At 38.1% G+C, this 17093-nt stretch overlaps 1 protein-coding gene and 1 long non-coding RNA gene across 2 annotated transcripts in view; one reads left to right on the top strand and one right to left on the bottom strand.

Annotated features, from left to right (window-relative positions):
* Positions 1–12904, bottom strand: part of LOC138045663 (protein HIRA-like) — a 49537-nt gene extending 36633 nt beyond the window's left edge. The window contains exons 1-7 of the mRNA XM_068892238.1: positions 12800–12904; positions 11922–11984; positions 10544–10654; positions 10347–10437; positions 9569–9663; positions 7363–7458; positions 784–1112 (exon numbers count right to left, since the gene is read on the bottom strand). Coding sequence (XP_068748339.1) covers positions 784–1112; positions 7363–7458; positions 9569–9663; positions 10347–10437; positions 10544–10654; positions 11922–11984; positions 12800–12836 — 822 coding nt within the window. The 5' untranslated portion in view covers positions 12837–12904. The remainder of the gene's footprint in view (positions 1–783; positions 1113–7362; positions 7459–9568; positions 9664–10346; positions 10438–10543; positions 10655–11921; positions 11985–12799) is intronic.
* Positions 9–14910, top strand: LOC138045665 (uncharacterized). Its single transcript, XR_011131639.1, has 4 exons — positions 9–65; positions 267–358; positions 13700–13754; positions 13891–14910. It is a non-coding gene; the product is annotated as an uncharacterized lncRNA (long non-coding RNA).
* Positions 14911–17093: the final 2183 nt, after the last annotated feature.

The following is a 17093-nucleotide window of genomic DNA, read 5'->3' as shown; positions in this document are numbered from 1 at the left end:
ATTGAATTAAGAGATTCCCGTCTTTGAAGCAATTGCCAAACAAGGCAAGGAGGCAAAGCTGCAAGGTTAGTGACTTTACATCACTCATCATCATGTTCTAAAATACCTTCAAAAACTTTGGGATACTTGACAGATACACTGTAGGTCAATAGTTTGAACTGCTGGAACCTTTGTAACAGCCTTACACTAGCTTAATAATATGTATTATAAAGAAACAAACATGGTAAAAAATTAAAGAACTTTGCATACTTTACTTCTTGTTTAAGGGGAGGACTTGAGAAGGAAGTAGGGGTGGTGGCTGGGTCTAATTTTTCCACAGAGGAAACCAGTTGGGCAAGTGAAAAGTTATCTTCATTTGGTGAGTGCAATTTTAAGGTTACATGTACTCGCCCAATGGGTCAGTGCTCCAAAATTTTAGTTTCCAACCCTGCTGGCACCTTGCCTTCAATTGCTGGAATTGCCATTTGGAGGTGCCTGACTACCACTGTGACAGCAAACTTTTCTACAAGTAGCGCAAGAAACATCTTCATGTACAATCTGGTTTTAGCCTTTAAACAATTTATCTATTTTATTTTAAGTATTATCATCATCATTGCTAAGTTATTCATTATCTTTTATTATTTTGGTTATTATAAATAAATAATATACATGTATTTTATTACTATTATGTATATTATCCCATTGACTCCTGTGGGTTCCCCATTGTAAAACTGTCTGGCGTTAGACAGAGTAAAACACTAAGTCAGGCCGGTTTAGGTCTGTTAATAAAAGCGTTATTCTCACCACACAAGTGACTGCTTTTCTGTGACCAACAAAATCCATTTTCATCTTCCATCCATCACGTTCAAGAATCTTAGCCACTGGACCAGCATTGTTCATGGCATGTGCTGATACTACATAGTGTCCATCTGGAGACCAGCTGAGGCGCAAAACATGAGTTGTTCCACTACAATCAGCAAATGGCTCTGATACAAAAGTTTCTTGCTGCCAGTCCGCGGTGCGCCACACCCTTAAAGTTTTATCATCTGACTGAGAGGCCAGATATTTGCCAACTGGGTCCCATGTGACACCTTTTACCAATCCAGTGTGTCCTTTTAAGACAGTCATAATGTCTAGAAAAAAAGTTTATTCAGTTTAATTAAATAGCACATCAGTCCCAGCAATATATACAGTTGTATTTTTTTAATGAATTAAAGCTGTATCATGTGGAAGGTTATGCTCCAGTCAATGTAAATTCCCCCCACCACCAACAACCCTGGGAATATGCGTGGATTAGCCAATGATTAGGCACAAATATAATGTGCCGCAGTAGATGATACATTAGCATTATTTGGAACATACCTTGGGTGGAGACGGGATTAGACTTGAAAACAGCCGCCCATTTTCGTTTCCGCTGTAATTGCACGAAGTCAAGTGAATTGTGAAGTGCAGTGAAGCAGGAATTCATGGTAAGTGTTTCATTTATTGGTGGAAATAATATCTTTTCATTCTTCGTGGAGGACTTTACAGCGGTTGTCAGTCACAGAAGCCCCTCAACAACATTTTTTCATATTTCGAAACAAAAATTTAGGTGAACGTCAATCAAATGTTTCCATGACGATAGTCCTGTTTTCTTGGGAGCAGTTGAATTCGTCATGGAAACATTAGATTGACATCCACTTAAATTTTACTTTCGAAATATGAAAAAATGTCGTTGAGGCGTGTGTGTTACTGATAACCACTGTAATTCATATCGCATTTGTACTTTTTGCTCTTTGGTTGAAGTTTGCAAAATAAATCATGTTTTAGGTAGTGAAATGCTCATTTTAGGTGGACGAATTTACTTCGGGTCAATGTTCGTTCGATGTCTACCAGCGCTATAATACACTACACTAACTATGACCACTACTTTCATTACAAACTATACTTACACTACATTATGCAAGGATTAGGAGGTATGCATGTTTTAGATTGGAGGCAAAAAAAAAAAAAAAACAAGAAAGAAAGCAGTGAAAACAGCTACGGATTTTTAATTTATTTTAACAAGAGTTGCACCTGGCAATACTGGAAGATCCAATTTTGGCATGAAAAAGCTCATTCACACGCCACATTGGATTCGTTCTCAAAGAACCGCCTGGAAATTATTGTAATATTCCAGAGGAGTACAAATTTTGTTCTCCTCATTTTTTTTGTTGAACATGTACACTACATGTATTATTTTATTTAAAAAATAAAACTAAACAAGCAAATTCTTGTTTAACATTCAAAGAAATGTTTCAACTCTCCTTTCTCTCTTTTCTTTCAGCTTTTGTCTGTTGAGAACATCAACTATGAAACCTTTTAAAATCTGGAGTTGTCCTAGAAAAGGGCTGGGGATTGGAGAGCCTAGAATTTCCCCACATAGCAAGGCATTAGCTCCCATTAGAAATGGCAAATGCTTACATTGTATAGTAATCCCCGGGGTTGGGAGGGCAGGGGTTTACCTTGACTGGTGCATTAACCTCTCTTCCAGCTTTGTTTTGCAGCATTATTACTGTAATAATAATAATAATAATAATAATAATAATAATACCAAAACTTCTTAGCAGCACGAAGTAAGATATCGCTTTGATGATCCATACGATGTTTTTGAAATTCATATTTAATCAATACATGTTTCGGATGAAACATCATCCATCGTCAGTTGACAAATGAGAAATAAACTAAAGTTGAGCAATAAATAGTGTAACAAAGTGAGATATAACATGAATAATTAAGGATGAAGGCGAGAACAGAATAAAAACACCCAACCACGAAACAAAACAGAAAAAACCAAACTGTTTAGGCTAAGAAAAGAAACTAATTAGTATGAAAGGGATAAATTAAGATGTTTGACTTGGGAATTTAAAGATGGCTGCTCCCAAAGGATGTGCATGGCTTCTTTGATTTTCAATTGGAAACGTGTGGAAGCAGAGTCGAGAATTTTAAAACAGTCTTCTGAACACCGGGAGCGACAATTTTCAGAACCTCTCAAGTGCTTAAATATGTGGGAATGTTTGTCGGAGGCGAGATGTTCACGGATGCGAGTGGCGAAATGTCTATTGGTTTCACCAATATAACAGGCATTACAGCCTGCACATGAAAACTTGTAAATGACTCGCGATCGTAAACCCGCAGGGATAGGATCCTTCGCCCCAAACCAACTCCTAATTTTAAACGGGGTGAACACCAACTTAATTTCCAGGTCGCTGCAAAATTTGTTGACTGATTTCTTAATTCTGCGTTTTGTTATGATGGAAAAGGGACCGATGTACGGTAATTTAAAATACAAACAATTGTCCTTCCGAGCAACACTCTGAGAGGAATCGGAGGTAAAGTAATTGTTGAGAAGTTTTCTAACAACATTCTCGATACCGCTAGAACGAAACAAATTCTTCCTTAATGTTTTGGTAAGGTTGCTTATGTCCAAGTGAAAACCAGTCCAAGTATTATTAATTTTAAATACTCGGTCAACCAGAGTGCGTACTAGTCCTAATTTGTAACTGAAAGGTACAAAGCTGTAATAATTAGTGAGAAGACCGGTGTAGGTCTTCTTGTGGAAAACCGAGGTAATAATGCCCTGATTACTATGGTTATCTAAAAGCACATCTAAGAAGGGAAGCTTGTGGTTTTCTTCCTTCTACCCTTTTTGGGTAATTTTTACGATCAAATTGATGGGGTAGCCATGGGCTCCCCGCTTGCTCCTGTATTAGCTAATCTCTTTATGGGTCACCATGAGAAACGCTGGTTAGAGAATTACAATTCAGGTATCGAGTTTTACCGTAGATATGTCGACGACACCTTTGCTTTGTTTAATACCGAGCAGGATGCTTTATCTTTCTTTAGTTATATCAACAGCCAGCATCCTAACATCAAGTTTACTATGGAGAAGGAAGAAAACCACAAGCTTCCCTTCTTAGATGTGCTTTTAGATAACCATAGTAATCAGGGCATTATTACCTCGGTTTTCCACAAGAAGACCTACACAGGTCTTCTCACTAATTATTAAAGCTTTGTACCTTTTAGTTACAAATTAGGACTAGTACGCACTCTGGTTGACCGAGTATTTAAAATTAATAATACTTGGACTGGTTTTCACTTGGACATAAGCAACCTTACCAAAACATTAAGGAAGAATTTGTTTCCTTCTAGCGTTATCGAGAATGTTGTTAGAAAATTTCTCAACAATTACTTTACCTCCGATTCCTCTCAGAGTGTTGCTCGGAAGGACAATTGTTTGTATTTTAAATTACCGTACATCGGTCCCTTTTCCATCATAACAAAACGCAGAATTAAGAAATTAGTCAACAAATTTTGCAGCGACCTGGAAATTAAGTTGGTGTTCACCCCGTTTAAAATTAGGAGTTGGTTTGGGGCGAAGGATCCTATCCCTGCGGGTTTACGATCGCGAGTCATTTACAAATTTTCATGTGCAGGCTGTAATGCCTGTTATATTGGTGAAACCAATAGACATTTCGCCACGTGAACATCTCGCCTCCGACAAACAATCCCACATATTTAATCACTTGAGAGGTTCAGAAAATTGTCGCTCCCGGTGTTCAGCAGACTGTTTTAAAATTCTCGACTCTGCTTCCACACGTTTCCAATTGAAAATCAAAGAAGCCATGCACATCCTTTGGGAGCAGCCATCTTTAAATTCCCAAGTCAAACATCTTAATTTATCCCTTTCATACTAATTAGTCTCCTTTCTTAGTTTAAACAGTTTGGTTTTTTCTGTTTTGTGTCGTGGTTGGGTGTTTTTATTCTGCTCTCGCCTTCATCCTTAATTATTCATGTTATATCTCACTTTGTTACACTATTTATTGCTCAACTTTAGTTTATTTCTCATTTGTCAACTGACGATGGATGATGTTTCATCCGAAACATGTATTGATTAAATATGAATTTCAAAAACATCGTATGGATCATCAAAGCTAATAATAATAATAATAATAATAATAATAATAATAAGAAGAAGAAGAAGAAGAAGAAGAAGAAGAAGAAGAAGAAGAGAAGAAGAAGAAGAAGAAGAAGAAGAAGAAGAAGAAGAAGAAGAAGAAGGAGAAGAAGAAGAAGAAGAAGAAGAAGAAGCTCTCTTCTGGGATCAGCACGCATCAAGGCTGCTGCCTAAGAAAATTTTAAAGGGGCCCTCAGAGCTAAGCGCTGACAACTTAGGAGCCCAACAATTGAAGTGAAAGGTGTTGCTGTGAAAAATTAAGGCGCCCAGAGCTATTCTTTGGGAGCCCCAGGCTACCGGGCTCCTGTTAGGCAACAGCCTTGCGCATCTTGAGAGAGGTTCTGTCAATGAAGTGAACTCTTTGGTACCTAAGGCCCATGGGTTAGACCCGGTGCTTCAGAGACTAAACAAGCAAGCCAAGGATTACAAGTGATGATGATAATAATAATAATAATAATAATAATAATAATAATAATAATAATAATAATAATAATAATAATAATAATAATAATAATAATAATAATAATCATAGTAATAGTAATAGTAAAAGGTCAGCGTTCTTTGATAGTAAAAGGTCAGCGTTCTTTGATGTACGGGTGGGCTAGCCCAGGGCTGATTCGTAGAGAGACCTGGACCTCGAGCAGGGATACGAGCAGCAGGGGAATGACAAGAAGAGATTGTATACGCGAAGAGTGATGGACGTGGAACAGGGAACATTTACACCGTTAGTATTTACAACAACAGGTGGCATGGGAGAAGAGTGCAAGAGATACCATAACAGGTTGGCAGAGCTAGTCGCAGCGAAGAAAGGAGAGAACTATGCCACCACCGTCTCTTGGATACGTTCTAAAGTCTCCTTTGCCATCCTTAGGTCGGCTCTACTCTGTCTTAGGGGGTCAAGAACAGCTAAAAGAACAATTAGAAGTAATGTTCAAGAAGCGGACTTTGAATTAGATAGATGCCTTGCGAAAATCTAGGTTCTATAACTTTTATATATACATTTTCATTATTACTGGGAATAGTTTTTTAGATTTGTGATTGTTTTATATACTTATAGATACATGTATATTTTTAAACAGTTTTATTCGAATTAAAAATAAAGTTATTTATATTAATACTAATAATAACAATAAAATGTGCATATATATTTTTGGTTTTTTTGTTTTTGTTTGCTTGTGTAAATGAACAATGAACTTGAACTGTTTTTTTATAATTGGAACAGAATATTTTTTTTTATATTGTTAATAATTTCTGTGTTAACTGATTGATTTTCAATAAAGGTTTTTTTTCTTATTATTATGATAATAATAATAATAATAATAATAATAATAATAATAATAATATCTGCCTTGCTAATCACTCTTTTTTGCAGTCAGTGAATGAATTTCTATGGCCACATTTCAACAAGGTTTGAGCCAAAGGAGCTGTGCTTGCCCTCTGAACACGATCCAGGCATGACCTTGAAGCAAAACCAATTGGAACAGGCTAGTAGTCAATTTTGCTTTTGCATTGTGACAAGAAGTACACTTTAAACTACTTTGTACAAGTGGTTGTTTGAAAGTTTGGTAGCTGTAATGAAAATAAAACCTAAAGTGCCACAAGAAATTTCAATCTTTGTTTTGAATGGACAATCGTCATAATACATTAAATTCTTATTATAACTTCCCAACTTGCAATGGCAAAAAGTTTCATTCATAACTGCGAGGATCCTAGCTTCACTTGATTTTATATCCGCAGTTCATGTATGATCCAGTTCATGTATGTATCATTTCATCGTCAACAGTTGCTTAATTGTTACCCTTCCTTCCTCACAACTGTCATGTTTTCTAAATCAATAATAATCATCATTCATTTTTCAAACCACAATCCAGATTAGAAAGCACGCTTGACCTACACTGTAGTTTAACTGCAAAGAGAGTTATAAATGCCATGTACATGTATGTTACTCGACAGCTACAAAGTACACCTGTGGCTACACTGAAAATAACTGAACAGGATACTCAGGGTGCATTCGATTGGGAAATCCGGATTTAGATGTTAAAATCTGGATCTTCAAATTTCCAATCGAACACAAAATCTGAAAACGGATTTTGTCGCAGATTCACTAATCGGAAATCCATGTTGGGTAAGGATTTCAATTAACAAACTCCGTAGTGAAATCTGTTTTCGGATTTTGTGTTCGATTGGAAATCCGAAGATCCAGATTTTTAGATCTAAATCTGGATTTCCCAATTGAACACACCCTCAGATCAACTTAAATGTAGGTTAATATTTCCTCGAAACATTTTCCAATGAAAATCTGAATTGCAGTTAAGCATAATTATCTAGTAGAAGATCTGCCTGTATACACATATAAAATTAATATAGCAAAGTTGTACAGTGTACATGTAGCCAAAAACACGTCAAACCTGGAAATCTCTGAGCATTCCATATTGTGATTGTGTTGTCAACACTTCCAGAGGCCAAAAAGCTGTCATCTGGTGACCAGGCAATGTCTAATACATCTAACGCAAAAGGTACACGTAAAGATAAAATCAACCAAAGATTCATGTTATGCCTTCTGTATCACACACTGTACACTATAGTGTACAACAGTAATTTCTGGGTGATTACCCACGTGGTTGATTACCCGCATTGGTCATTTTTTGCAATAACAAGAAAAATTTCAACAGATTACCCGAACTAACAGATAACCCGCACCCAAAAACAAAAGAAATTTGTGAACTCACAAAGTTATCTGCACGAATGAGAACTTTGAGCTTATACTCAAAAGTAAAACTCTAAAGTCCATGTTTACACCATGCATTTTGACTCAAAATTGTTTGTGGCTACACTTATCGTAAACGATTGAAGCGTGTACTTCTCATTCAGTCAATAACCTTTTTATAAAGTTTTGAATCAAATAAAAACTTATCCATTGTTTTTTTAACAAAATATCCTTAAGCGTGAAATTGGTAAGTTTTCACACCTATTGTTTTTGATCTTCCATTGAATGATACTGCTTGTAAAAATCCGTTCTAAAAAAAATCGGTATCTCAGGATCTACTGACTCTAAGGAATCGCTTGAAATGAGAAAATACTGTCTACCTCAAGGCAGTGCTTGCTGGTGTTTTAAAATTTTGTCCATGAATGTTATGTTTACATGCGTGCAATCACTTCTTATGCGTGTCATAGTAATTATGCGGCGGCAGCGGTGCCATGAAATGAACATGTCGGCATCAGTTCTTGTGTGTGAATTACTTTAAAGCCTGCTATTTCACATTTTTATTCTTTTGTTTTGAGTTTATTATTCCAGTTGGTGAATAATGTTTTTATTTTCAACTAAACAAAGAAAGAGGCTGTGAAATTAGCAAAGTAAGAAAGTATTATCACACGCTTGATAAACGATTTTGATTGCCAACGATATTTGTTGATGTGTTTTCAATTTGCATTGGTTTTCATCAAGAGCATTTAAGTCTATGAGGCAATTAAAGCAGGATAATAAGGCAATACACAGTTTTTAGGAAAAGTTTCATTAATGACTTTTATATTTTTTCCCTACTTACAGTTTTAAAACTATACTGGAAGATTTAAAAATTATCACATTACCCGCACCTTCCTATAACCCACACCAAGAACTGTTTGCGGAAAAATTAACACATTACCCGCGGGTAATCGCCCGGAAATTACGGTAGTTGACTGCATGTGTACAGGACTCAACTTTAGTACACCATTGTGCCCTTCCAATTGCTGGGGTAAAAGAAATGGTATAGCTAGAGCACTAAGACACGAACAGTTTTGCCTGCCTGCAGCAGGCATGACTGATGGTTCAGAAGGGGTCACTAGGTACATGACTTTGTACTGTAATGAGGGCAATGAGGTATTCCAGTGTGACTGGATGAATTTGATACACTGCTTTTGCTGCTGTACAATATTTGTTTAATATACTCCAGCAGCTCTGCTTGGGAATCCGGAATGCTTTCAAAGACAGTGCATGGAACAGTACACCTACATGTAATTAGAGAACCCTGCCATCGCAACCTAAGACTCACTGAAGGACTTTGGGCAAGTGTTAGTGGCGTTGGTGAATTTGATAGAATAGGTGAAGGTCCTACATGTAGGTGACTGTGATGTACTGTATTTTTGCTTCAAGTGTTGGCTTTGCTGCAGTGCAATGTCATGGTCAAACCAATCAACAAGGAAGAACTGGTTTCTGGTACAGATGTTTCCACAGATTCTGGGACAATGTTACACCCGGGAAGTGTTAGTGACTGTAGTTGCGTGCAAGGGGAGGGCATCAGGCTTCAAAACGACCCAATCCAAACGGTAACAAACATCACAACCAGTGACCACTGTGAACATGCACCTCTAGGGCAGCGAGTGCATTTCAGAGTTCAATTATTTGTAGACATAATTTTCTGCATGAGTGAACAAAGAAACACAGCCAAAAGAAACACAATCTGAAGATCATCAGATCAGATCATACAAATGTATAACTAATTGTTATGTCAATACACATATTTGTATGGTCTTGCACATATAAACGTAATACAGTACATGTATACACATTTTAATTGTATATTTTGGTTCACTTGTATTTGAACTGCAAAGTGCAGTTGTATTGCTTATACTAACCTCCAGTATGTCCCCTTAATGTGTACACACACCTCCACTGTTCAATGTTTAACTTGCCACTGTTCCCACCAAATGCTGCAGTGGGAGCTAAATACCTGGCATTGATCAATCATTTTAATGACAGTACAACGAGTTTAACATCTCTTAACAAGATCAACATTAACTTTTTACGAACTGTTACTAGTTTATTTTTATTATAGACTCGCCATATAGATACATACAGACTCTATAATAAGTATGCTACATTAATCAAAGGAACCCCCTCCCCCCCCCCTCCCCCCCAAGCATTTATTTTGGAGCTAATTGCAGGTCACACTATGTAATTTTATGTCCCAAAATATTGTCATCCAATTCTGAGTACAAAGAAGACATTTCTGTTTTCCACTGTTTACAACACACAAATTAAGACAACCAGAGACAAAAATTAATTATTCCTGGTAGCATTCCTGGTTGGATAATGCCTACAAGGGACCAATAATTAGGAAAATTAAAGTTTACTTCTTGATGCAAAACCACAGTTTGACTTCTAAAGCTGAATGAACTTGGGACTGCCACCAACTTAATTAAATTGCCTCAAGTATTCCCTTAAATGAAAATCAACATTAATCTTGACCGCCAAATAAATTAGGATGTTAGCAAGAAAATTGATGTTTTAACTGCAACAGGTTGTCCCTCCGCATGTACTACTGCATGCTTAAGTTTGTTTTTCAGTCTTATCATTTATGAATACATTCATTTACAGTAGAAGCGATCACTAAAAGTTGTGTCTTTTTCATACCTTGCCATTTGCCAAATCATAATGAGCTTGTCATCTCCACCTGTAGCAAGATATTTTCCACTACACGACCAGCGAACACAGTTAACACAAGCTTAAAAAGAAACCATAACCATCTCAGCAGTGCCACTCATATGTAAGAACAAAATGCCAAAAATAGCAAAACAATTATTGCAATAACTAGAAACATCCAGCTATACCAAGGTGGTTATCCATTTGACACAATAATTTTGGCACATTTTCATTCATTTCATCTTCCTCATTTTTCACAGGTGCCATGTTCCAGATAGTTACCTTCCCTGAGTCATCTCCTGTATCCAATAAATAAAAATATATGTAAAGGCACATGAGAAAATGTGCAAGTTTAGAAATGTAAGCATCAGATTTAGATAGGATGGGAGTGCAGGGTGCCGTTATTTTTTGCACAATCTTTTGCTGAAGCAGATAAAAATTAAGAACATTTTACACGTACAGTACTACAACAAACAGAGTACACTGTATGAACAAGTACAGTACATATAGACGCTGTTCAAGTAAGATTCTGTTTCTTGGTGGCATGATTTTCTTTGGTTCTTTCTGTGTCCAGTGTGTGTACATACACGTGTACTCATAGCAACAGCATACTCTGTTTGTTACAGTACTGTACAGTCATGTAAAATGTTCTTCATTTTATATTTGCTTCAGCAAAAGATTGTGCAAAAAATAACAAAATGTAAATGATAATGTACGTACTCTAGTATTTTCATTCAGTATTTTAAAATACATGTAATTATGATGAATGACACTAATGAATGTTTTTTTCTTCCTATTGTTTATTCGAAAGATACCAACGTTTGTCAGTTCACGTTAATGATTGACCATTTCAAATAAACGATTGTATGAAGGTGCAATTGATTGTGAGTCTCTATGCAAATTGCATTATTGTATGTCCCTAATATGCCAATGATTGTCATACTATGCAAATGAGTTTTGATTGGAATTAATGATTAACCATCGAGCGAGATTGAGAGTATTTTGGTACCTGTGATTGTCCAAAGGTGCAATTGTTTATCCGTTGACGCTATTAAATGTTAATACATATGCAAATAGCGTTTTTGAAAGTTTGTTTGCGTTAATGAAGTTCATGGATTCCAAAGTGCTAATAAATGATATTTGCCATATAGTTTCTACTGTCGACCTAAATGAATGTATATTTTGTGTAAATGAACAGCAAAAGGTGTACATAATCTTGTCTAAACACAGCTATTGACTAATGAGAGTGCGTGTTGGGGCTGGACAAATCTGCAAGCCAGCGAGCCATGCGAATTTAGCATTTAGTCTAAGCACGCATTTCAAATAGCACTGATAAACAGTTATTAAGCCTAAGCACCCATTTTAAAACGTTGAGCTTTCAATAACTGTGTGACTTGCATGCTGACTCGCAAGGCTTGCCATGCTGGTTCGCATGACTCGCAGTCATAGCTCACATGGCTCGCAGCAATGGGTTGCACATTGTCCTAACTCGTATGTGTACTATCCTAATTATTTTATGAAACTTGCTGGAAGGGGAGTGAAATGTTCTGCTACCACTGAACACACCTTGGCCGCCAATAGCAAATCGTGACCCATCGGGGTGAATGTCTATGGAAAAGAGTGGTCTGCCTGAAGAAAAGATAAAAAGGCAAGGTTGTTCAAAATAAGGCTACAACCTGAAGTATGTATTTTAATTTACGAGTTGGAATTAGAGAAATACTGTAACACAGTGGTCCAAATATTCTCTTCAAGGAAGCAATTTAATTTTAAAAGCCGAACTTTGCCCAACATAGAAGTGAAGGCTCTAGTCAGAGTGGTGGGGAGGAAGAAGTTAGTAGCCATATAAATTATAGATTTAACAATCTTTTCACTAAAGCAGCTTTTCAAGGGCTCTAGATGACATGGAAACACCTGATGAAAATAATGGTTTTTAGGTCTACCAGTTTCAGCACTTGGACTCCATTAATTTGACTAGAGTCTGTTTTGCAGTGATCAAGTTCTCGCTAATTTGACTGATCTTGGTGTGATGCTTGTTCTTTAAAACCCAGGTGATTCTGAATGTCATCTGGGCTCCAGATGACATGGAAATACACAATAAATGGAGGAACAATGATCTTTCCTGCTAATAATTTGTTTTGGTCGTCAGATTTTATTGCCCTTCCACTATAAAATGGTCTCCGCGGTCCCTGAGGCCAGAACGCAGCTGACTGTGCAGGTCAGCACAAAACTGGGGTCATTTAGAAAGGGAAGTAAAAGTTGAAACTTTCGCTTTGAGGTAATTTTCCCGACATGGACTGCAGAAATTGTTTATACTTGGAAGTCCCACGCGGGAGTTTAGCTAGTAAACGTGATTTGCAACGTACTAGAACTAAACAGCTGATTTTTGCTGACTATGGAATATGCAAGAAATCTCAATTTAGGCAGTGAAAATGAAAATAGTTTACCTTCGTGTGAAACCCAGCTTGGTTTTAGTAGCCTCATTTTGGCAAATTTAACAGAAACAATAAATGTCCCGTCAATGTTTCACATGTTCCGCCATATTGATTTTCTTCACTATGGTAGATACCGCTGACAGCAAAGCTTGTCCCTCGGCTTTTTTGGAAACAAGACGCCTACAAGGGCGTTTCCGTGGGATGTACAATGTTGTTTCGTCAATCGGAACCACCGGTAAAATTCGGAAAATGGCGAAAGTTTACCAGAAAGATGAGTCAGTAATTTTAACTAGCAGGTATTAGTTTTAATGCTACTAACTTTGTAAATGGAAACAAGCAGGCTGAGCACAGCAATACGATCAGAATTTACTTTCCTTGCATACGCGGCTGCGCCCTCAGTACGAGCGGCAGTCAAAACTTAGCTGTCCTACCAAAACGACAAGATAATAGCCTTTTTCTTCAAAGATAACAAAAATAAAGGAAACGGTAAAGTTGACTTGGCCTCTTCTAATATTTAAGTTGAGAATTCCGGGTTTAATTTGACGAGGAACAACTAGAACCCTACCTGGAGACACTTTACGAAATACGAGCGAGTTGCCATGCCGGAAGCCGGTGACCCATCTTTTGACGCCAAATTGCAAGCTTGGAGACACAAAATGTTTCAGATTTTTCACTTTTTACAGTCTGATGTGGTTTTTAAAATTACAAATACCTTTTCAGAAACCGGAGATAAGCGCCGGCCTGATGGACCTTCTAGGTTCATAGCAGACTTCACCTTTCCTGAATATTTAATGACATTTCCAGTGAGATAAATGGCCTTATTTCAATGCTGTTCCTGTTAACTTTCATTGAAGTCAGGACAATTAAGTTTTTCCCGCCTGCTGAATCCTGATTGGTCAATTCAAATTTCAGGCGCGCCAGCCGTATGCAAGGCTCCTTTTCGAGAACTCACGGTCGGGATAAAAAGGTGAGATTTCTTTGAAATACTGACTGGAAATTGGTTAATTTGTATAAACAAAATTAGAATAATGCATCTTTCTTTTATTTAATTTCTCTTTTGTGCTTGGCTAATTCAGGCTTTTTTTTCTAACACTCTTTTCAAGGTTTTTAATCTTGTACTGGGAGGAAAGGCAATGGAATCCCCAAACAGTGGTGCTGCTGAGCGATTGTTGAATCACAAAGCACGTGAGCGTTGTGGACCTGATTGCCACTTCTATTATTTTTTTCCTTCACGATTTATTTTGTTGTCATTTACATAACCGATAACGTATAACTTTATGACATCTTTCATCTCCCGGGAGCGTGGGGACATGAAAGACCCAGGGAACGAGAGTCTGAAGTTTCCACTAAAGTTGAACCCGTCCTAGTGGAGTTACTATTTTATGGGAGACCAAGGCAAAATTCCAGTGACGGAGACATTAATCTTTTTTTTCTTACTTGATTTCTTTTGTATTTGGTTGTTTAAGGCTTTTTCCTAACGTTCTTTTCACTTTTTGATTCCTATTTTGAGAGGAATGGCGTTGGAATCAACAAAAAGTGCTTTTTAATGGCGGGTATTGACTTAAAAAGCTGTATAATGGCCGATTGAACACATTGGTTCGATTGAAAGACCCTCGGAAAGAGAGTCTGAAGTTAAGCCCTCCGAGTGGGATTAGTATTTGGATGGGGGACCAACGCAAAATCCTAGTAACGAAGACATTGATCCTTAAGTTCTATTTTTTACTTGATTTCTTTTTGTGTTTGGTTGTTAAAGGCTTTTTCCTAATGTCGTTTTCACGTTTTTTTTCTTTATATATTGAGAGCAATGGCGTTGGAATCAACAAACAGTGCTTTTTAATAACGGGTGTTTACTCACAATGGCTGATTGAACACACTGGTTCAATTGATAAATGTTAGGCACAATGGCCGATTGAACACACTGGTCCGATTCACAAAATGTTTTGGAACGACAGAACAAACTGGTTCGAAGGTAGATTGGCGTATTCGTTACGCAATTGTTCACAGCGGAACACTCAAGGACGAAGCAAGATCTAGAATAAGAAAGAAAATTCTTCTTACCTTTAAAGCTTGCCGTTCTCAAAGAAAAATTATCTTTCCACTTTATTAAATACTTTCAGGTGTGAGGTTACTTTGTCAATCCTCGTGGGCGGGAAGTATTTCAAAGTAAATTTTTGCGTACAACATATGTACGGAATTTCGTGGCCCAGTAGTCTAGCGCGCGCTCAAACTGCTAGAAAAGAGTCGGGGTTCTAATCACCAAACGCGAGTTTGGAAATACTGAAGGGAATGAAAATGGTGAAGTTCGCAACCTGTAACTTCCGTCTACATCTGTTCTATCAAGTTAATGCCTCATCCGCTCCATGAATGAACCAAAAAAGGGAATAAAGGGGGTAGTTTCTAAAGATCGGACGGGAGTCTTCTGCCAGTTCGCCGTAGAGGAGGTTTTTAGGGATGCGGCCCGCTTCCATACGCCTGACGTGGCCGAGCCAGTGCAGACGCCTCTCACTAAGAAGGGCGAACATGCTGTTTGTGCCGGCTCGCTCCAGGACTTCAGAGTTGATGACTTTCTCCTGCCAGGTCAGTAATGTGTAGAATACGGCGCAGGCACTTGAGGTGGAAGCTGTTAAGTTTCTTGACGTGTCTTGCATAGGCTGACCACGACTCACTGCTCTAAAGGAGTGTACTAAGCACGCAAGCCTGGTAGACGCGAAGTTTGGTCTCTACTGTGAGGTAGGCGTTGTTCCAGACTCTCTGGTTTAGCTTCTGGTGGTGCCTGGACACATAGTCCTAACGTTCCAGCTTGCGAAACGAAGAGCTGGAGTCTTCTTTGCTATAGGTATACTTGTGCCTGGTGCAGGGTTTTATGGCCTACTTTTCGAGATGGATCTCTATCTCCACGCACCCAATGGAGCATGCAAGCCACGGCGGGACAGCACCTAATTGGCTGGGGTCTGCCCAGCTTAAGGCTTAAGCTTTCTGCGCTATTTATTCTCTAATCTCTCGGTTAGGTTAGGTCTCGAATCGGTTAGGTTAGGTCTATTTGCGTTGGTTCTAGTCTAGTTAGGGTTAGGGTAGGTCTCGGTTAGGTTAGGTTAGGTTAGGTTTCGGTTAGGTCTCGAATCCTGGCTCGGATCCTAGCTCGGATCCTGGCTCGAATCCTGGCTCGGATCCTAGCTAGGATCCTGGCTCGAGTCCTAGCTCAGATCCTGGCTTTATTCTTAGTTTATCTCACCTACATCGGTATGACGAGGAACACAAACGTCTTCTTCTTCCGTTGGCAAGCACCTCCGCGAAAAACATGGCCTGGTTCGCACTGATCTCATTATGAATTTGAGATTAGCGTTCTTAAAAAGAGCAGCATACACCAATTACGTTTGGCGGCTTCATTTTTTAAATGCTCTCAGTATTAACGATCTGAATTAACGACCTTATATAAATAAGCTGTCTCTTATTGTCCTTACACTGCAGTTTTAATTCAAGATTATGTCTCTCGTATCTAATTAGTTATTTCTTGATTTTCACATCTTTAACATTTTTATGTCATGTAAATATAAGCAGCCTTTACACCTCTGCTATGTTAGAGAAAAATTGACTACCTGACGAGGGCATTTCAAGTTAAATTCACGCGAAAAACCGATATCGGACGAATCACGAAGCGATGAGTACGATATCGGTTTCTCAAGAGGGCCATCAAGGGGAGCTGGGATTGGCCTGATTTTCCGGTGGAAAAATGAAATTTGGGAACTGGGATTTTGTTACATTGAATGGGAGTTAAGCTGAGTCCTTGGTGCGAATGGGATTTGTATTATAAGAGGTTATCAGGAATTAGTTTTGCTTAATTTTCCTGATATCAAATATTCCATGGTGTCTTCTTGCGTTCCTGGCCGCATATGCTAACAGACTTGTTTTTGAACCTCAAAGTCCCCTACCTAAAACATAATACCTATACATAAACATATACATCCTATACATAAACATCTACATGATCCAAAATTCGGCAAAGTCCCTTTTGAGTTATGGCTGTGTTTGTTACGTGGCCTCATACACCATGACCATAAGACTCAAATGGACTTCTGGCAAAGAAGCATTGCCACAAAAGAGCAAGTCTGGTCATTCCATGATCCCGGTTCGATATTTATCATCCAAACACAGTCCTCGTCTCCCCTAGCGTTATTTGGTTCATTACCACTCCACTTCTCATAACTTTCTCTTAATGGTGTGTCATCAGGCCAATAGAACTCCGTATCAGCTTTCCTGTGCAGCCCAATCCAGGTGCCCTTTAGTGAAGAGTTGGCCTTCTCAACCA

This window comes from Montipora capricornis, chromosome 4, assembly GCF_036669925.1.
Source record: "Montipora capricornis isolate CH-2021 chromosome 4, ASM3666992v2, whole genome shotgun sequence".
In the NCBI taxonomy this organism is placed as follows: domain Eukaryota; kingdom Metazoa; phylum Cnidaria; class Anthozoa; order Scleractinia; family Acroporidae; genus Montipora; species Montipora capricornis.
The sequence above is the reverse complement of the archived record's forward strand: the minus strand, read 5'-3'. Positions and strand labels throughout refer to the sequence as shown.